This window comes from Actinia tenebrosa, unplaced genomic scaffold, assembly GCF_029948245.1.
Source record: "Actinia tenebrosa isolate PJP-AT-01 unplaced genomic scaffold, QUT_ActTen_1.0 PGA_scaffold8__29_contigs__length_14323225, whole genome shotgun sequence".
Taxonomy (NCBI): domain Eukaryota; kingdom Metazoa; phylum Cnidaria; class Anthozoa; order Actiniaria; family Actiniidae; genus Actinia; species Actinia tenebrosa.
In genome coordinates this window covers 5,433,514-5,456,354 of record NW_028292585.1, presented here as the reverse complement: position 1 = coordinate 5,456,354, position 22,841 = coordinate 5,433,514, and the positions used below count along the sequence as shown (strand labels likewise).

Below are 22,841 nucleotides of genomic sequence, written 5' to 3'. Positions count from 1 at the left end.
TTAGGAGTATTCTTTTACCTGATTTAGGAGTATCCTTTACCTGATTTAGGAGTATCCCCACATGATTTAGGAGTATCCTTTACCTGATTTAGGAGTATCCCTTTAACTGGATGATTTAGGAATAATATTATTTGATTCCAGACAAGTATTCGAACGGTGTCTTATCATTAACAGGCGAGAAAAGTGCAGCAATTCGTCTCATATTTCCTCTATTGAACTCCCGGCCTCTGATAACGCCCCCTTGTAATAAGGTCCTAGTCAAAAGTACTGACAAAGAACATAAGCCCCGGCCCAGGGGCTTAATAGAGGAAACACGGTAAGTATGGTCTGAATTACAGCAGGCCGATTACTGACTCCTGGATACTGACAGTAGCATTAAAATCATCAAACCCACAGCAATTAGAAATTACGTTCGTATTTTTATATAAAAGCATTTACTTTTTACTTGACAAAATACTAGGGTGTAGAATAAGAAGAGATAACTAGCTAGAAACTAGTGTGAGCTGCGTCGGTGTTTCTAATGAAACAGTAATGATAAAAGGGTGAATTATACACCGTGAAAAGATGAAAAAACTTACTGACGTTTCGGACGCTAGTCCTTCGTCGGAGTAAAAGAGCATATATGATTTCTCGAAATATTTAGCTGGATTTGTCCTTGTGACTGCTGACATTTACGTCAAAATGGAATATGCTAACGTCACAGTTCTCCAAACCTTGATTGACCCTCTCGTCCAAAGTAAGTAGGAGATTAATACCATTCACACTGACAGGATAAATTCCCTACGAAGTACACAACAAGTAATGATTGAAGCATTTTCTCATAAATCGTATTTAAGTAAATATCTCCTTCAGAAGATGAGTGGGGTAGACAGGCTTATAGAGATGGAATTCTTCCAAGCCAGCTCGTGTTTTTGGTTTTGGTCACTGGGAAGCCACAATGTAAACTAATAGTATACAGAGGTGAAAGATCCTCCTTCCTTCTCTTCTTTATCTATATAGATCTTTCTTTCTTCTTTATCTTCTAATTCCTTGGTTTGTTTCCCATAGTATCTTTCTTTTCTTTCTTTTCTTCTTTTACTCTGATATCATTTAATTCAACAAAGGAATTGATCATGCAGGACAACCATTATTAAGCTAGTTATTACCCGTGCGCATTCATATTCGATACCTTGAGCCACAAGTTCCGTCACCCGATCATGTCTACTCTTGGCACGAGTTTCATCGCGGCCGAGCGTTGTATGTGAAGGGTCAACAGCATTCGCCGATGATGACTCTCGATAAACTCTGATCTCGGAAATTAATTTTTTTATTCTTCCCTTGAACGTGCTTTTCTGCCATAAACGGCTTAAACTTAAAGAAATCTTTTGGGATTTTCCTTTTTCATAAAGTCAAAATGAAAGCTTCTGACCTTGGGACGCCCTCCAATTTCGAGACGGACGAATTCTATCCGTTGTTTTCATACGTCGAGATAACGTAATATTGTTATATTTCATACAAGCTGGGGATTTGAACATCAGCGTCCTAAATGGAGCAAAAAAAAAAAAACTTGAAGAGTTTCAAAATGACAATAGGACTGAACTTTGACGGCACGACAGTCGCAAAAGGTTCACGCTACACAAAAAAGGTGCGAGGGTTACGACAAAGTTGGAGTAGATTTTACTTTTTTAACTATAATGTAAGACAGATTAGCTCTTACTTCTAGCGTTATTTTCTAGAGATGTCGAAATATAATCATTATCTGTTACTCAGAGTACTGCCTTAGGAAATAAATGCTGCACGTATCAACTTTATTTTCTTTGCGTCATCACAAATTGAATATCAAGTTTCTTGTCGTAACTCTATAAATTTTCTTTAGCCTTTAAGCTTGTATTCCATTTACGGACAGCAGAGGTCGAAGTCACATCTCTGATATAATTCAAGAAAGAAAGATGCTTTGGAAAAGCTTGTCTAGCTTAGTTTGGGTAGTTTTTGGATGCGTTTATTTGTGTACGGAACCAACCCACTCAACATCAGCAGGATATGGTAAGTCAGAACTGGATCTCAGACATTTTAATCAAGAATCAAGCTGTTAAAGAGAGATCTTTTAAAAGAATGATAAATGATAATTCTTTAAAATCTTTTTTAGAATTATGTTGTAGAAATGCCTGAGTTTCACTTGATAATTCATGTTCAAATCATGGTTTTATTCTTCATGGCTGTTGTTTTTTCAGTCTCGATACTAATAATTCTTTTACCATTGGAATTCGAAACCATCCGGCCCAGAAGTGTTTTTTAAACGCTATCAAAAACGCAAATCTTAGTGATCTAAACTGAAAGTATTTATACCAAAAAATGCTTACACGAGTGACTAGAGACCAACTCTTTTCTTTCAAATGCTTTCTTTAAACTAGACGAAGTCTGTAGAAAATTTCAAAGTAATGTCACCGAAAATGATTTACGTGGCTTTCATGATGCTTATCAGATATTTTGATGTTTTAACTTCCGTTTCGTAGTTCTTTAGTTACATGTTATACTACTTCTTCGAAAAACACATTTTCGTAATATTTTTATTTCTTATTTTTTATCCGGAGCTTTGCTTGTACTCCCCGTTGGAGAATTTTTCGAGCTGCGAACGTTCAAATACTCAAAGGTTCTACGACCTTCGCTTCAAAACATGTAAGAGTTATAGTTACTATTACGATGACGAATGACACAGGTCTCGAGATGAATTTAATTCTGCTTAAAAAATAATCTCATCCAAGGTCTCATTTGCAAACACGTTTTATACGAATTTTGTTTGACCGTGAGTAAATTTGAAGCAGCTGGGTGGGGAAGATGAAATGATGTGAATGTCAACTTTGCGGGAAGTCGGGGCTGGACCAAGATACCGTGGTCGACCCTAATTGAACTGGTGTTCCTTTTAAATCGGTTTTTCGTCTTATGGTAATTCAAGACGTGAGCGTATTTTCAAAGGTGGGATGATTCTCGACAAAAACGATATTGCGTTGTATATGGGTTGCCAAATATGTCCCTTTGAACGAAGACTAAAAGAGAACCTTTGAGAAGAACAATTTTGTGCTGTAAACACTAAATTCCGACGTACTGAAACACTTTCCTTGTACAGGTTTAAAATCTAAAAAGCCTTCTGACAGTTAAAATATCTACGGAATTTTGTAAACTTTTCTCGTTTATCTTCTTATGCCGGTTAGAAACCAGCTTGAAAACTCATTTTCAAATAACCATGAACACAAATAACTTGAGACAGAGAAAACAAAGAGAGCCATTAATTTGTTTTGAAGAAAAACATATCAAAAAACAATCATTTGGCTTTGAAAACATTTGGCTAATCGATATCTCACAACCTGAATCTTTTTTCCTTTATTTTTTATTTGATCCTTTTTTTTCGGAATTAAATAACGAAAGATGGTTCTAGATTCGCCAGACATCTCGCACTGTTCAATGCAAACGCGGGAGTAGCAAGAGAAAGTAGTTCAAATTCATTTTAAAGCTATCGTTTCCTGACGTCAATTATTTTAAAGCTTATTGACTCGGCTCATATTTGCTATGATAGAATATTCTAGAGCTATAAAACTGCTCGAGCAAATCTTTCTTAAAGATTGAATAAGGAAGCTCTTTGAACCGGTTTTAAGGACGTCTTATCTTGACACACTTGCGAGAGCCTGTCATGAAGTCAAATTAATCTTCAACCCTTGCGAGGATTTCCTCTTAAACGAGATAAAAATGCCATACTTTTGACGATGAGGAATTTTAAAGAGAATCCAAAATATTTATTTTACCGTAAAAGGATGGAAAATGTCCTGCAGCAGTATAACACTCAAATGGTTTCCCATATCAAGCACTTGATTGGTTGTGGTTTTTCGTGCTCTTGTCGTTGATTGGCTAAACATTAACGGGGAAGCTATTTGAGAATCACGTTTGACTGTGAGTCCTATGGGTCGGTTTGTGGGTTTAGTACAATTTTTTTTTTATCAAGTGATTTGGCTTTTATCATGATAAAGCACGCACTATATTTCTTATTGTTCACTCACATGACCGACAAAGTCGTTAAAAACATTTTTTCCAACATAACTATAAAGGTTTTAGGATGATACAGTATACGTACGTGTAATCTTATTCTGTTATCTTTGGGAGGATTTCCAGACCTATAAGTGTTAAATTAAGTTCACATGTTTAAACGATAGACTAAATGTCTAAAAGAATGATCATAGAGTTTGTCAGGAATATGAAGCAAGTTACTTCATATTCTCTTGAGTTCGTAGAACGACACAAACCAAGCTGCGGAATGGCCTCATGATTTTTCAATTAACAAAAATAAAAACCAAAATCTGAGCCGGTTCCGGAGTATGCCATTAATTCTAAATGTACGTCATAAAGCAATGAAGCAATGTTTTACGCAGAACGAAGCTGACCAGGTGCAATAATGCTTTAACCTAAGTAGCATATATAATCACTATCTTTTTCCACTCAGTTCATGAGTGTATTTAAAACAATTTGAAGCAGTTTGAATCCCAGATTTTGCTCTTCTAGCTGACCTCTCCAAAGCCACAGTAATTAGAACGATTAAAATGTATTTGACATGTACATTGTACAAGTTCATTGAAAGAATCTAAGCAGACTTCCCTTGAAAGCATAACCTTGTGTTGTTGACCATATGTACTAAAACGATCTTTCTCGAAGTTCAAGCAAAAAAAATCTGTCTTTCGTCGTTCAACTCGCTAGTTTAGCAGTCTTCAAACTATTTAGTAAAGATTGTAGTGCGTAAATGAGCAAACTTGTTTGATTACCTACAGAAAACAACAATAAATTCCTTTTAAATTTTGATTATTGTTCTTTTTCAAATACTCAAGATTCTTCACCTCGGGCTAGTAAAAATAGAACAAAGAAGCTTTATGAAGCATTGCTCGGCTTTTAAGCGGTGCAGATTGATTTCAAAGGCCACTCCTTTCCTTGAGAAATTTCATTTATATCAGCGAAACTTTCTTGAACTTTCTTTACTTAAGTCCAGACTTCGAAAAACGCAATGCATCTGGTAAGGTTAGGAACAATGTTTGGATAGATTTCTACGCCCGAACTAGTCGAACTTCTACTAGTTGATAAAATCTTTATTGATGGGCCGTAAATGTTTTTCTAGTGAGACATCTAGTTAATAAGATTATTTGAATGAGTTGCATCAATGGTCATTTATGATATATGTATAGTGCAAGCGTTACTGGAGAAGCAAAGAAATGATACTCAAGGGAATGACACGTGGTCTGAAATTGGAAACATTTCTCCCAAAGTAAAATGGGGCCATTGATGGCTATCAGAACATGGGACGTTTGTGCCAGAAATTGGAGGGATTCAAGAGAAAAGTAAAGGAAATCAACCCCCGGCCTCCTTTCTCTAAATAGGGTCTTGCAGGCATCGTGTTGTAAAATAACGCCTCTCTTTTGTGATCACCGTAACCTGGGTTCCAGGGTTACAGAGGCTGCGAGAGACGAGGAGGAATGGGGAGGAGAGAGAGGAGGGGGAGAGGCTGTGAATTGAAAATCAGAAGTACTGTAAACGCGATCGAAATATGGCGACCAATTTGAATACCTATTGTTTTAGATTGACTAGCCTTGTGTTCACGTGTAAACATCAAAGTGTTTTCACATGTAAGAGGTTAGTCAGTCCAGAACGATAGTTATTCAAATTGGTCGCCACATTTAGATCATATTTCGATTCACTGTATAGAGCGTTTTCACTCACGTGACAGGGCAGCCATATTGGTGTACCAAACAATAGAAACTTTCTACACAGTTTTTGCATAAAAATTCCCGGAATTCGATTCCCCAACTGAAAGAAAAAGTATTGAATACGGCCTTAATACTGCTGAAGCCTATTTCTCTTGCTTATAGATATCTATTCTTATATATAGAGAATGTATTGCTCTGGCACACCAACATGGCCGCTGAAATACAAAACACGTGGCGAGGATAAGCCCTCGGTGTATGACGGAACAGAACTCAGCTCAATTTTCAGTTCATTTTTTGTCATGCCGGATCATTTAACGAAATAAACACATGTTTTCACGAAATCAGTTTTAACTACGTTGAAAGGTTCCGTCATGACGAACTCGTTAAAACGAAATCCGCTAATTACCAATTCTTGGGGTGCTCATCGCCGCCATGTTGGTTCACTATAAAATTAATTTCTCTTAGATCAACCAACGTGACGGCCATTTCATCGTCATTTTTATCTTAAGGAATTTTGAGTCATGTACGTTGTTGCAACCTAAGAATTTTGAGAGGTTTAAGTAGTTGAACAGGTTGACAGCAAATAGCCAAGAACCCTTAAAAAATGGCCCATCACCTAAATGTATTACAGCATTGAAAAAGTGTTCGTGCGAAGCCTCCCTCATCTGACTGACCTTCCGCGTTAGTAAGGCCGAACGATGTAACGCATTTTCTTGGTCATTAAATCTTAAATTGATCACAAGAAAAGACTACAAATTCACCGTTCTGATAATATGCTGTCCTTGGTGTTGAAATACGAAAAAACTAGTGAACCTCAAGCTCCAAATAAAAAGACTAATTTTGAATTCGTAATAATAGAGTGCTTTTAGTCTCACTGTAGAATAGTTAGATAAATTTATCTTAGATAACTATTTACTTAAAATAGTCACCTAAAATAGTAAAAGCGCGCCAAATAACGGTCATGCTAATCAGGGGGGGTTGTTTTACGAGAGAATGAGTGAATAGACATTCATTTGTATCATCTTTTCCCCCCAGATCTCAGTAGCTGTTTACTCGTAGTTTCAAATTTAGGTGACGTCACCTATTCAACAGTGAGACTAAAAGCACTCTATTGCTGTGTTTATTAATTACAAATTCATTTATTCAGGGTTATTCTCATTCCAGTCATCCTTATTCAAAAAATACCAACGGTCAAGTAAAGAATGCACAACTTACAATACAGACACTTTTGAAATTCCACGGAACTTCACTGGAACACATGATAAATTTGACGCAAACTCGAGGCTGACCTTGTTGTAAATACTGAAACCTGTATTCAGTCGAAGAACATGTATTTTACGGATTCTAAACAGGTCTTTTCATTCTGCGATATTTTAATCTTTCCTTTTCATTCTCACTTGGGATTATTTTTCTTCATTTGCGTCTTTCCGGAGATTTAATCCTCTGAATTATGCACTTTGACGGCATAAATGCCTTCACATATCTATCGGCATTGGCTTTGCGGAATTCCTACATATTTTCTCGAAATCTTGAGCATGATTTAAAGAATTTACGCTAAGCCTAAGGATGGTCTGGTCTTGAGCTCGACGATGGATACACCACGTCCGGTGAAAAAAACGTGTCAAATCCACCATGACCTACTAAAATTCCTTAATATATTTTGAACCTTAATCTGCTAGCCACTTAGACTGCGTAGCGGCTCTTGGGAGGGGAAATGGGGATGAAGATTAAGGAGGGGGATTGAGGAGGAGGGAGGGACGGAGAGCCTGCAACAGTCCTATTGTTTCAGCGTTTGCCGCCTCCAATCAAAGAATAGATTTACTTCCCTCATACCCATTCCCCCTCTCAAGAGCGGCTACGCAGGCTACTAGCCACAGAATCAAGTGTGTCAACAAGTTTAGTTGGTATAGTAAGAAGACGCCATCTTGGAATATATTTCCCCCTAAACCAGCCCCACAATGCACTGCAATGCCAACTCGACCCAGTCTTCTCCCTAACATCGCGTGAACGACACAAGATTGCCAGATTCGTTTTAAGAATCAAAGCCGCGTGCGAAGCGAGAGGTGACGAACTCGCCCTGCCCCTCCCCGGGAGTTTTTTCCCTGAATTACGAGGGTTTACCTCGTTTCTACTATAACTTGTCGTTACAAGATCGTTTTCTTAACCACCATAGCGGTGAATTTTGTTTCAGCCAATCACAGCGCGTTTAGCTTTTTTGCCTCCGGCCCTCGTTCCCACACTACTGTAACCCAACTTTTGCGTATTTTTTTGTTTTCTTTTGACTAAAATATAATATACGTGGCTACAAGAGCAGAAATATGAAAAGGAAGAATAAAAACTATTTCATTTTACTGCCATATTTGCTTCGTTCTTTCAAATTCCAAAAATGCTTAGGACCGGCCATTTCGTCCCATCATGCTTTGCGCGCAGCTTTCATCGCTCAGCTGGAAAGGCGCTTGATCTAGCTCATCAAATCAGTATTTGAACCAAAGACCTACCTTTCGAGCCCACCAGCAAATAACTCGACAATAAATTCGAAATCTGTTTCTAACTCTGACGAAATCACTGAATTCTTTTCGAAGCAAATCAATTCGATGAGTTATCGAGAGCATATCTAGCAAACAAGTAAACTTATTTTGTATTTTTTATTCTATTTACCTTTCAAATGTTATTTGATATTTTCAAGGAAAGCGCGAATGAACTGTCAAAATTGACATATGCTTTCTTCAAGTCATCAAAAATGGAAATTAAGAAGTGCGTTCGTATCTCTTACGTTTCGCTACTCGGACATTTTACTCTATTGTGCAAAGGAATTGGAGTTCAAAGTAACTTCAGCTCCACCATGACGAAACAAGACCGCTTGAACGTCGCATTTCTCATCGTTATAGTAATTTTCGCTGCTACAGTTTGCACAGCGCAGGATGGCTCGAATTCCCGAAGCGCGCCTTCTGGGTATTGTAAGTTACATTCTGTAATCATTAGTTTTTGTATGAATAACTTTGATAATTTTTGAGCACAAATATTTTCGTAGTGCTATTACCTTCATCCTCGTATATGCGTAATGCGGTTGAAGACGTTTTGCGCAGTTTGATGCGATCAATTGTTTTACGATATTCTACCAAAACTCTATTCTTGGATTGAAAATCGCACCGAAGTTTACACAACAGCGAGTTAAGCAAAAAATTCCTCTAACCAGGGCTGAGTAAAGTAAAGTTATGGCGGCAAAGAATCCAACTCAAGGCTTAGTAAAGCAAAACTCCGCATATTCCAACTGAGAATCCAGGCAAGCTACAACGAGAGAAAGCAAGTTAGATTGATGTACAACATTTCGGTCTTTGCAGATCTATTACTAATCAGTCCTTTTTCTCGAGTGGTACGTGTGTGATGTTTTAAAGTAATCAAAAACACGAAGGAATGTTAAGAATACTAATCTCGGCATTTTTTAAGACAGTGCATGGAAGGTATACATCTACGCCCGTCGATCGAAAATAAGCTCGACCTTTTTATCAGGAGACTAGAAAACATGGATCATGTCATGAGCCTGGGAATGGAATATTATATATAAGCTCACAATCTTTTCTCCTTGGGGTAGGGGCTAGTCACATATCTTTTGGGAGGGGATCGGAAAACGTTCATGGACTTGAATGCGGATTTGCGGTGGGGGTATGCATTGAAAACCCCACACCCCCTACCCTTGGGGAAAAGCAACTAGAGTCAGTACGTATTCATGTTCCCAGAATCAGCACTTCATTACGGGGAGAGGGTGGCGCTCACACTGAAGCAGACGCAGAGGGAAAGCGGTTGCTAGTGAGACATTCTTGACAGATGTTTTTTGTATTCTCATCCCTAGTTTTCCAGAATGGACCCTACATATACAAAGTGGTCCTTCCCAAGGAAGACAAAAGATCCTGGTTCGAAGCAGAAGAAATCTGCCGGATCGAAGAGAGCGGTAACCTCTTGACAATAGGCGACAAGAAAGAAGGGAACTGGGTCAACCAACTCATGCACAACCTCACCAAGGAGCTGGATTACATGGGGAAGTTCTGGATCGGGGCAACTGATAAACGACTTAGAGGTGTTTATGAATTTGTTGATGGTTCACCGTTCAAGTACAGAGAGGCACCGTGGGCAGAAGGAGAACCAAACAGACCTCCCAAGAAGGCTTTTGGGCACGAGTATTGTATTTCCATGGATCCTAATAGTGGTACTCCAACATGGAGTGACGATGATTGCTTCCAGAGTTTTGGATATATTTGTAAATCGCAAGGTAATTTAGGGGATTAAAAAATGCGTGAGAAATGTCACTGAATTATGCAGTGTACGTATCCCCCTTGCCTACCGACTTTGCTGTCGTTCTTTTCTTCCTCTCCCTCTCTCCCTCCCTTCCTTCCTTCCTCCCTTCCTTCCTTCCTTCCTTCCTACCTCCCTTTATTCCTTCCTTTCTCCCTGCCTGCCTTCCTTCCTCCCTCCCTCCCCCTCCCTCTCTCCCTCCCTCCCTTCCTTCCTTCCTTTCCTCTCTCCCTCATCCACTTTCCTTCTTTATCGCCCTATCCTCCTTGACATACATAACCCTTGTTCTTTATTTTGTTTCACAGAGGTCCCAAAAAGACTGAAAGATAATAAGCGTTTTGGCTACGGTATGTGACAATACTGTTACTGATGTAACAATACTTTAGCGATCCAAGCGACTCAAAATCTTGTACAATGCATTGTCTTCTAACCATGAGGAGCTTTGGTCAAAAAAGTTTAGACTCTGATTGACATAAAGTAGTTTCATGTTACGTTTAGTGACACCTTCAAGGTATCGCAGTCAAACATTGCATTAGAGCAGTTTGTTTTATTAAGAATACACTATAGTAGTTTCATGTTTCATGTTGTTTTTGTTTTATCAAGCATTCGACCGTGTGACTAAAGTAGACTAACGACTCTACGATGAGCCTGAATGAAATCATATCATAGCAGAAAATTCTAATCAATAGTCGGATTTTGCATATTTTGTTAACGATTAGAAAGCGTACAACGAAAATTATTTCTTTATCGTATTCAGAAGAAAAAAACATTAAAAAGCAACGTGAACTAAGCACGTCGACTTTTGAATATATGTTCTAGAAAAAAAAACATTTACTGTAGCCGAGTGGCAGAATTCATAAATCGACGGATATTATATTTTTGAAGTGTGTCCGAATTTTAAGACAAAAATTCCTGACCAAGAATCACATAAATTAAATCTTTTTTCGTTCATTTTACAAACTCCTTTACACATTGAAACTTTTAACTGAAACTTGTGTGCACTTGTGGGAAAAATGCACACAACTTGCAGCTAAACGTTTCAACGTGTAACAAGGCCTTTAAGCTCATATAGGAAACTATTTTTTCTGTTTTGTAGCATGGGAATGGAACTACTACGAGTACAAGTTCATCCCTCTTCCTTACGACTCCATGACGTGGTCAGAGGCAGAGCTGTACTGCCAAGAAGCTGAGTCAGGTCACTTGCTCTCCATCTATAACTCCGAAGAAAGCGAATGGGTGACAGAAAGAATAAGACAAATCCGCCAGGTCTTGGGCTTCAAAGGACTTTGGATTGGCGCCACGGACATTTTCAGCAAGGGCTCATTCAAGTGGACGGATCGTGGGCCTGTCAACTATACAAAATGGACCGAAGGGGCACCAAAAAATACCAGCTTGTCGAGGAAGCCAAGAGAAGCTTGTGTAGCGATTCTAGCTGATCCAGAATGGGGAAAATGGGACGAAGAGTTCTGTATCAACAAGATGCCATTTGTTTGTAAAACTAAAAGTAAGTTTTGGATCCAAAATAGGCCATTTTCGAATTCGCAAAATACCGCTATGTTCCTAGATAACAGGCTCATTTACTCAGGTTTAACAGTCATTTCTGTGTATTTACAAATACCGACGGTAGAAAAGAATGCACAACTTCGACAATACAAACACTTTGAAATTCCACGGACCTTCACTGGGACATGTGAATAGTTAAAAAAAATCAGTCCATACGAAATCGATCGAGCCCCGCTAACTATGAGCAACAGAGAATTCGAAACTGGAGTATTTTCGCAACTTGCGCATTAACAGTATTTCATACACCAAGTTTTTTCGTCACATAGGCCCATTCAAACCGTAGAACAGTTTTGGCTCAAACAGCAAAGTTGTTCAGTTCTGGACCTACATATACTACAGGCAACCTAGTAAACAACTATAGGGCTATATCATGTTTTATCTAGTTATACATTGTAAAATACTGAATTGAGTTTTATAAATACAGAATGCAAAGGAAAGTCTGACTTGGCGTTCATCGTGGACGCGTCAGGTAGCGTGACTGAAGAGGGATTCAAAAAAGCCAAGGAGTTCATGCTTAAGGTAAGAAAGCACAAAATTACCGCAGGAATGAACGAATCGTTTACGACTAAATAGCAATACCAACACGACATTTCATCGCTCTTGAGTGGTAACAACAAAAAATTGAATCATTGAATAAGCCGAACAAGCGTTATAAGGGGCAGGCGGACTGACTCTAAGGTCCTCGCGAGGCGCGCCCCTAGAAAAAAGCCAACTCGTTACACGCGGTAGAATGTGGTGAGGTAAACTCCGCTGAAATTAAGGATTTCAAAATGGATTCATTTAGAGAGGATGACCACGTACTATCGATTTGGATTCGGCACTGATAACGTACTGTAGCCCAACATACCTTTGCTAAGATCTAACCCTTTGTAGAAATGTTTCGAGCAAAATCAGTACCTTCTACGATGATATTTTAACACCCCGAGAAAGTGTTGGTTAGGCCAGGGATTACAGCTATGACTTCCCTACAACAGTCCAGTGCCCAACTAACCGGCCGAGCCAACCGGGTGGCGGTTAAAATTTTTCCAGATTAATTTTTTCAATTTCCCGTCTTTCCCTGTAGGTGATGCGAGGATTCCAGGTCACCAACAACGAAACGCACGTTGGTCTCATTCGTTTTGCTAATGATGCAGACGTCATCTTCGGGTTGAAGAAACATCACAACGTCCTCGAGTTGAAGAAGGCAATCGACGACATGTTGTTCGTGCAAGGGGAGACCCACACAGAAAAGGTAAGCTTGAGAAGTATTTTTTTTACCTTTCTTTTCATTGCTAAGCGTTGTTCGCAAACAGGGAAATAGACTGCCGTCAATCAATAAATTGTTCAGTACCGTTACATGGTTTACATTCTTTACATACTTTACATACCTACAGGAACTCATTCGTTATTAACGTTATACAATGGGATGCAAACATTCCAAAAGAACTATAAAGACATGGCAGCCATGTTATTAACAAAGGAGGCTACACAGTGTGTGCAACCGCGTAGATCAAATCCCTTGAGATATAAATAACAATGAAACAACCGCTATGTTGGTTGATCTAACAAGAGAAGCTAATGAGGAATGCTTTGTTATCGTCAACCAAGATGGCGGCTATGACGTAACATGCACATGCTCTATTGAGAAATCTATTGTCAAATGCCTCCAACATGGCGATGATGACGCAACGTCCAAACGAACAATTGAAACATGGTATCTATTTTTTACAGGCTCTAGATCTGGCACGAACGACTCTTTTTTCCCAGACAGCGGGCAGTCGTATGGACGTCCCAAGGATTGCTCTCGTGATGACCGACGGCAAGTCCGATTCCTTCCGACGCACGTCCCAAGCGGCAGCTAAACTCAAAGCCATGGGGGTAACCATAGTAACTTTGGGAATTGGCAACGGTGTGGATAGGAAAGAACTTATTGATATGTCGACGAGTGAGGACTATGTGCTGTACGTGGAGTCCTACGCTGCGCTCAGCAAACGAGTCAAGGAAATAAGAGAAAGAGTCTGTGATGGTTGGTATTTTATAGTTGATTTTCTTGTCTTAAGTCTTGAGAAGCTCAAGTCTTTCCCTTGAGATTTCTTCAGTATACCTTATAGCAGTTATCGCACGAGTGGGAAACATACGGTACTGATTTACAGCACGTACACGGTTCGACATGCCGTAACTTTGAAATGGCTTCCCGTTGTCTTGCAACTCATCTAACCCTAACGCTTTTATTTTTCCACGTGAACACGAGGCTAGTCAGTCTCTAGTCAGCCATATTTCGATTCAGTGTATGACGTATTTGTTTTGTTTTTTCCGTTTTAGAAATCATCCGTCAAGGATTGATTCGGCAGAGAGCACTTGAAGAAAAAGCAAGGATATTGGCAGAAAAGATGGCCAGGGAAAGAGCAAGACTCCTGGCTCAAGAAAAGGCACGAAGACTAGAACTTCAAAGACTGTCAGCGAAAGAACGAGCCAGGAAATTAGCAGAACTAAGACGTTTGCAACAAGAGAGGGCTAGAAAATTAGCACACCAGCAACGCTTGGACAAGGAGAAGAAGGCCAGACAATTGGCGGAAAAGCAAAGATTGGATAGGGAAAGGAAGTTGGCAGAGCAGAGAAGGAGGGAGAACATAAGAAGGCAAAATAATCGTAACATCCAAAATCGTAACAATCAAAATCGTAACATCCAAAATCGTAACAATCAAAATCGTAACATCCAAAATCGTAACAATCAAAATCGTAACATCCAAAATCGTAACAATCGCAACATCCAAATCGTTACAATCAAAATCGTAACATCAAAATCGTAACATCCAAATCGTAACAATCAAAATCGTAACAATCAAAATCGTAACAATCAAAATCGTAACAATCAAAATCGTAACATCCAAAATCGTTACAATCAAAATCGTTACAATCAAAATCGTAACATCCAAAATCGTTACAATCAAAATCGTAACAATCAAAATCGTAACATCCAAAATCGTAACAATCAAAATCGTAACAATCAAAATCGTAACATCCAAAATCGTAACATCCAAAATCGTAACAATCAAAATCGTAACATCCAAAATAGTAACAATCAAAATCGCAACATCCAAAATCGTTACAATCAAAATCGTAACAATCAAAATCGTAACATCCAAAATCGTTACAATCAAAATCGCAACATCCAAAATCGTTACAATCAAAATCGTAACAATCAAAATCGTAACATCCAAAATCGTTACAATCAAAATCGTAACATCCAAAATCGTAACCAATATAATCGTAACATCCCTAATCGTAACATCCCTAATCGTAACATCCCTAATCGTAACATCCCTAATCGTAACATTCAAAATCGCTACCAGTACAGCAGGAACACCCAAAATCAGAACGTCCAAAATCGTAATACTCAATACAACCGTAACACCCAGTACAACCGTAATCGCAACGCCCAAAGCCGTTACACTACCCAAAACCGCAGAACCCAGCATAATAGAAATAGTGGTTACCAATATAACCGTAATCAATATCAGGGTTGAATAAAAGTACCTGAAAATACAAGATTTGAAAGAGGGTAAAACACACAGAACTGCGCATGCGTACTGCGCATCTGCGTCAGCATAAAGGAAAGCCCGTTGTAGCAATCTCGTACCCAGAGCCTGCGTTTCTTTTGGCCTGCAGCGAAGAACGAGGGCTCTGCCATAGTCCATTTTTTGGCGCATGCGCAATTTTCGAATAAGAGATATATAACCGATCAAAATAATCAAATTAAAAATTAAATCAAAGCAAAAATCGAAGTAAAAATCAAAATAAAGATCATAGGAAAAATTAGAAATCGGGAAAATATTTTTAATTTTTGGCAAGTCTTTGAACGCATGCGCTTTTAAACCGGAAGTCCAAGAAATCCTGGTCTCAAAAAATGGATTATGCCAGAGCCCTCGTTCTTCGCTGCAGGCCAGAAGAAACGCAGGCTCTGGGTACGAGATTGCCGTTGTAGTTCCCAGATCTTGCGGTTCACTTTTATCCGACAAGAAATCAAGGCCCTGGGTAATTTCAACTTTCATTGGATTTTCTAATGCAATAATGGAAAGATACGACTTTTTAAAGCCGCTCAGTCGAATTTGCTCAGAGCTATTCGTTTCTTAGCGGAGACTAGTAACACGGTGACTGGGAAGGAGAATCTCTATCTCTACGAGGTCTCACAAGCATGCACGAAGTTTATTCAGTGTACAAAAACAAAATATATACACCGAATCAAAACATGGCGACCAATTTGAATAACCGATCGTTCTGGACTGACTAGCGACTGACTAGCCTCGTGTTCACGTGGAAACATAAAAGCGTTTTCACGTGTATGGGAGGCTAGTCAGTCGCTTGTCAGTGTAAAATAGTTATTCAAATTGGTCGCCATATTACAAATATGTACAAAAGTCAAAATACAGACTAAATCGAGTCTGTTCTTTTAAATAATCAGGTAGTAGACAAATAGAACATCCTTCTAGAAACACATATATCGTTTACCTTTGACTTAACTTTGCTTAAATGTCTTTGTATATTTTTTACAACTGTTAAAAATTATAAGATTTTGTAAAATAGAATTGCAGGATTCTTAAAACGATTAAATACATGTATTTTTGAATGATTGTTGTTATTGGATTTCTGGGAGATTTTCTCACTGAGCTGATTCTTTAAGCCGTTCCGAGGTTGAGGGAAAAAATGGGTCGACTTGGCATTGCAGTACATTTTGGGCTGTTTTACGACAGCATGTAAATATGAAAGGAAGGAACGCGCGAACGAACGAAGGAAAAAAGGAAGCAAGGAAGCAAGGAAGCAAGGAAGCAAGGAAGCAAGGAAGCAAGGAAGGAAGGAAGGAAGGAAGGAAGGAAGGAAGGAAGGAAGGAAGGAATTAAGGAGAATAAAATAACCCGTAATGAAAAACTGCAGTAACATTCACACACCAAATCTTTGTTTAATAAATTACCAATCTCACACTAACAAAGCTATTAACATTATATTTAATCCTTATATGTATCCCAAAAATAATATTTTTGAAGGACTAGCTAGTAAAACTTAACGCGCACAGCACATCGTGGGGCTGTCGCAAATCTTCATATTCGACTTATCTTTGACCACAATTCCTCGCACGACTAGAAAAGAGTAAAATAATTTTGAATGCCGGGAGCCAAAAACAGAGGTTTTTGAAAAATCAGGTCGAAAGAAACATAAAAAGAGCTCTAAAATATCATAACAGATCTTAACTTTATTTGCTTGGGCAAAAACTGAACTAACTGTAAAATTCCGTGATAAATACTCTGGTAAAATAGTTAAGGAATACTAAAAAACTCATAGAAGCAGCTACGAGATAAAGCAAAACAAAAGATTCTTCTTCGATAATCAACACAAAAACTTCAAGTTGCAAAAGCCAGATTTAAATCTTATTGCAATATGCATTAGACAAGCCGCTTTCATGGCATCAGTAATGGTTATTGAATACGAAATCAGACAATAGAAAGATTTAAATATCAGGAAAACAATACGAACGAGCACAAAACGAAAGGATTAATGTAAGTTACTTTCTAATGTAGTAAAACACTTCTTAGTGAGGACACTCGAACCGTGGACACTTCGAGTTTTTTTCCACGTTTTTATTTCCTGAACTTTCTGTTTCAAACCCTCTCAAAAAATTGAGTTCAAATACACCGAGTGATCAAAATAACCCTAACTCTAACCTTATTTCCACCCGATTGACTCAAGGGATAATACACAGTTTGCTTTTTATAAAACTGTGACAAAAAACTTGAAGTGTTCATAACACGAAGTGCCAGCCATTTAGTAATTTGCTATGGTCCTTACATGTAATTCTTGCGAAATTTTCTTCGGACGACTAGTTTTTCACGTCCATTGTTTGAGGTACTTTTTTCGATAAACAACAGCTTTTCGGAAATAAAAATATTCCATTTTCCTAACATTTTCGCTAGCTCTCTTTGATAAATAGGCAAAGTCTATATTTGTGGCCGAGTCTATTTTCCGACTTCATATCGAACTATACATTAACATGGTATAAAATCAAAGCTGAACTTTCGATTGTAATTTTTTCCCACATTCGCTACAAAACTTGTCCCCGCCATTGACTCCAAAACCACAAACATCACAAAACTTTCCTTGCTCTGGCGTCACAGGCACGTGCTTTGCGCTGCTAAGCGACAGCAGTGCAGTAGAAGCGTGTCTGTTATAGCCATATGGATGAATATGGGGTGATGGTATTTTGAAGTGTTCTTGGACTGGTGCTGGGGTTGCATCTGGTCGAGTGTATGGATGAACAGGATGGAAAGCACTCAAAGAGCGCGCCCCTTTCTTCTGTGAATTAGTAAGATAAAGTCCGTTCTTCCCGATGGGCGAAAATGCTGAGCGCCTCCCATTGTCTTCCGTCGGTGGATAAGGGACGATTTGTCTGCCATAACCGCGAACTGAGACCACAGTAGGATAGGGATGGTGTGTGCTACCGTCAGGTATCAGAGATTCGATAGCTCTGACGAGATCATTCTCTGAAGAACGCATTATCAATTCTAGAATAGCTCGACTCTGATGAGGAAAAATTCTCTGTAGAATCTCAATCGATTCTTCCGGCACATCGGCAACTTTGCTACTAACAGGAGATCTCTGTTTGGGAGATATCCTAGAGTACTTGTTCGTACTCGGCTCATCTTCGGTGGTCGTCTCACTGAACCTTCGCTTCTGTTTCGTGAGAGAGCTATCGCAATTGTTATTTAGGTCTACAGTTTCTCTTTCGAAACTTACTGGGCTCTTTGGCTCAGACTTGACCTTCACTTCATGAACATTTATACTGCTTTCTGAGCTGCTTCTGCTTGTCCTTGGGCTTCCTTCATCTAAAACAATAAAAAAGGACAAAAAAAACTTAAAACCTCTATCGTAAAAAAATAAGAACGAAGTGACATTTGTTTATAAAAACCATTTTCCATTTGCTGTCTTTCAATCAACAGAAAAGCATTTGACATTCAAAGAGTTGCTTGGTAATTGTTAGAAGCTGCAAGGAATTCTTTCAAGTATAAGTTACCAAACAATGACTTGAAATCATTTCAAAATACACATATCATGAAAAGTTTACATTAAAAACGAAAAATCTGATCTTAATACTGAATTCCATTCGAAAGAGTTGCGTTGTGACTCAATATTAGCTTGAACACGGTCGACAGCAATTAAAACATAATATTTAAAAAAGGCGCCGCCTTCGTTAGCTGGTAAATGGCTTTCCTGTTTTTAAGGTGTTGTGAGCATTTCACAAGACTATTTAGTTCCTCCAACAATGTGTGAATTATCTAGATTTAAAAGCAGCAATTGCTATTTTTTGCAACAAAGTAGTCAAGGATGATACGATCTTCGCTAAGATACCAAATGAATCTCGAAACTACGTACCAACAATGACAAAAGCTTGATTACAAACTGACAAACAAAAGCCAACACTAACTTGAAACACTCGAATTTAAAACTTCATTGATTATCGTTTATTTTTGAACTCAATCAAAATGAAATTATGTTGGAGTCAGTAACTTCTTTTCTACATTAATTCTACATTTTGCGTTTGAATATAGAAAAAAGAGCATTTCAAACTTAATGGTTATATATTTTAAATTCAACTGGAAATTGCTCAACGAAATGAAGAAAAAAATAACGAGCTCCTTGGTGGAGAAAAATACGACAAAAATACAGACATTGAAAGTTAGTTTATAACTTTAAAATCGTCGCCCAAAAATATGTTTGTATATAACAAAAATCAAAATGTTTATGTAACAAGATTGAAGGATTACTAGAAATTCTATTTCATTAGGCAGTTGAGCTGTTAAAGAGTTAGGGTATAGGAGAGTGTCATAAACGACGACCCAACTCGTTACACTTATTCAGAAAAAACCTTTCGACAGTCCTACCTTTTGCGTTTCAAAACATTTTTGAATAATTATGTAAAATTTCCAGACTGTTTTGTTTGAGTTTATTCTCCTGGGGGGCCACTCAAAGTTTAAAGAATTCCAAAACCAGTTCCAAGTAGACGTTTTAGAGCTAATTTTAGTAGTGAGAAATAAAATTGAAGAAACTGGATACGTGAGTAAAGAGAGGAAGTTGTCGATAAACGAATTTGTCCAAAAAGTTGCGACAAAAAAGCTTGATCTCTTGAAATAATTCACACTTAATATAACAAACGGTGTTGCTTAAGCCCTGTAAAGAATAAAGTGATTTAGACGTGTAAATTGAACAAGAGAATTATCCATTGAATTAGAAAGATATGAAAAAAATAATGCATATTCAAACACTGCGAGCAACACGGAATACGTCTACCGGACACTGAAGGTTTCTAGTCTTGTCCCTTGAAAGAAAAAGAATGTCATCCAAAATTTGACCTCGTTTCTTTGAGATATTAAAACGAGTTAGGGCGAAAAGACTTCAAACGCGCCGTTGTTTGCATACGGGTAAAACAAGTGACAACCTAAAGGAACTACAAATACATAATAATTTGTAACATCTTCCAAACTACGCTTCAGTTGTGATGACCTACGCCAGCTCTCTTTAAGTGTCAATCCACTCAGTGTAGAGTGCTGAGCTAATGCCATTGCAATAGCCTTACCTTAATTAGAAATTAGGTTTTGATATATATTTAAATAAACGGCTAGAATTGAATAAACTTCTTACCATGATTCGGGGATGTTTCTTTAGATGAAGTATGGGGTTCTGGAATTTCGGTGTAGACGGCATTCAGAGATGAAGTCGGGGCCCGCGTTACTCTCATGCTCTCTTCTTGTGTTTGCTGTCTCCTCAGAGCCACTTGTGCTGCCATAATTCTCTGCCTCTCAGCTATAAGCGTGCATTGGGGGCAAGTGCAGTCTCTCCATCTACAATAGCGTTTGTGTCCTTTCAACCAAGACACGACCCCATGGTTGCGACATCTTGCACATTTGGGCATCCTCGGTGGCTTATGATCTGCATATGAATTCTGAATCACGAACGAAGTATCCTCCATAGTCAAGTTCTCAGATCTGTCCAGCCTATTAACACGCTCTTCAGATTCGAGTTCGGATTGTCTAGATGGCTCTCATCGAAATGGCAATCGCTTGATCATAAGAAAGCAACAATTGTATGCGCTCTCATTGTCCAAGACAACACCTCCATATCCTTTGTATTCTCTTACCAAACTCATTTAATCACAAACTCTGATTGGTTGATTACAAATTGTTTCTGTGTCTTATGTCATTCTTTCTATAAAAGTTAGACAAACAAGACAGATTTACCAAGCGATGCGGCTGCCAAAAATTGCTGTCAAGAACGGACGGGATTCCCTCGTGGGGTTTGACTGGTATTCGACCAGCACCCACCAGTGAGAAATTTCACCAACTTTTACCTTCCTCGAGTACTAAGCCTAAAACCGGTCTGAAAATAAATCTCTTCTTTTTACACTTGAAAGTGTATCACCATTAACAAATTCTCGGCGACAAAAACAAGATTTTGTTTATTTAATCAAAAAAACCCTTGTCAAACAAGGATCCCTGCAAAGAATTTCACACCAATCGTGATTACTTTTTAGTTACATAGTAACATTTAAACTAGTAATCCAGTAATATAGCAATATATCTCTCTACAATCTCCCTCACAGCGCTCTTAATTGATTTATACTGGATTGAGCAAAACAGAATAGAGTTAAAACAATCATTTTGGTATGAACTAAAACAATAAATTTGACAAAAGTTTCTTTATAACATCATTGAATAATAGAAGCAAACTGTAGACCATTCAAAGGATTAAACAACTTGTCCACTAAACAAATTAGATTCAACACGAAATCTCGTTATGCTTCCAATTGAAGAACCAATATCCAATGTTGACTTTCAAATTGCCATAACACTTTTCTCGAAAACTCACAGTTACATTCGCTGAGGGGGAAAAATATTGTTACTGGTTGATGTAGTTTACAATTATCATGGTTCTAGCCGAATGATCCTTTTGAAAAATGCATTTACTGTTTGGAATACTATTAGTTGTCATGAAGACTTTAACAGTGGACGTTTTCGGGTACAGAGGAGGATTCCAAATAACTTGTAAAAACATCTTTGAAAAACGTGTTGGTGGAAGACTTGCTGACAGCTCGCAATGCCAAAACCTTTTGAAAATCAACTCCGATACAGGTGCCAAAGAATTCCATGTCAAAGAAGGATTACACTGTTCGACACCTTTTATTCCACAATAAACTAATTTACCCATAGAGTGTTTGTATTTCTATTCTGATATGTCAAAGGTAATCTTTTCAAATGCAGTGTAATAATATCTAGACCAGTGACACAAATGGAAAAACACACTCAACCTGACACAGTTCATTAGTAAGAAGAATAGAGCGAAGCCGCCAAGCTATCGGTTGTGTGCCTGAGACCTTCAAGGTTCTCGACAGCTGAATAAATTGTTCCAAAACTCTCCCGTAATGGAATGGCGCAATTTCTAAATAAAGAGTGTACGGTTTTGATGTCGCTACATCTATACTGTTGAGTATTTAATTGACATACTCCAATATGAATTGTTTCCGAGGGCACTTAGGCAAATTGGGCCGAAGTTGAATCAAGGTTATTAAGTTGTCAAGAAGACTCCAAAGTAAGGGAAAGCGGAATGTGTCAAGCGTATGTTCACGGAAATGAGACCAGCTTCTTTTATGGTCGAAATTGTTTAAACAAACTCGAAAATATGTACAAGTTCATTAAGCCGTCTGCTAATGGCTGCTGCTAGATGCTGCATCGTTGTTCGAGAGCGCGTTTTCAGAAACGAGGATTATTCAAATAAATTCGATAATCATAATATCCTAGGGGAGAATATTAAACGTTAACAATAACTATTCGTTTTAGATAAGAAGTAATTCTTTTCTTCTTTGAAGAGTGCATACTTCATAAGAAGCAATCCAAATCACAATAGATATTTTCTATAAATCAAGGAACCCAAGACCGGAAAAAATAGCAGATGTTATGAGACGGTTTTATGGTCGACTACTTTTTATAGAACAAAGATTAAACGTACACACGTACTCGTCAAAGATTTTGGACAAAATATCTCTTACGGTAAATTTAGCAAGGGTTAATATAAGCTCATTGTTTTTGCAGAAACTTCTAGTCATTCTTTTCGTTTAGAAAATGTGAAGATATAACACAACACGTACTGCATAATTTTCAAACTGGCCTTCCCTTACGATAGATTATTTTAGCGATAACTCAGTATATTCAGACTCGAATTCTGAGTTCCCGTTCAAATTTCTAATCAATA

The 22,841-nt window shown here is 38.2% G+C and overlaps 2 protein-coding genes across 2 annotated transcripts; one reads left to right on the top strand and one right to left on the bottom strand.

Moving 5' to 3' along the window:
* The first annotated feature begins 8,534 nt into the window (after positions 1-8,534).
* On the top strand, positions 8,535-14,359 carry LOC116302226 (uncharacterized). Its single transcript, XM_089024012.1, has 8 exons — positions 8,535-8,674; positions 9,568-9,984; positions 10,313-10,354; positions 11,104-11,511; positions 11,995-12,089; positions 12,634-12,801; positions 13,281-13,575; positions 13,872-14,359. The coding sequence occupies exons 1-8, from the start codon at positions 8,560-8,562 to the stop codon at positions 14,357-14,359; spliced, it is 2,028 nt and encodes a 675-aa protein (XP_088880138.1). The 5' UTR covers positions 8,535-8,559.
* A 1,674-nt stretch (positions 14,360-16,033) lies between these two features.
* On the bottom strand, positions 16,034-22,797 carry LOC116302231 (doublesex- and mab-3-related transcription factor A2-like). Its single transcript, XM_031711461.2, has 2 exons — positions 20,238-22,797; positions 16,034-18,424 (listed from the first exon to the last, which is right to left on the bottom strand). The coding sequence occupies exons 1-2, from the start codon at positions 20,563-20,565 to the stop codon at positions 17,604-17,606; spliced, it is 1,149 nt and encodes a 382-aa protein (XP_031567321.2). The 5' UTR covers positions 20,566-22,797; the 3' UTR covers positions 16,034-17,603.
* Positions 22,798-22,841: the final 44 nt, after the last annotated feature.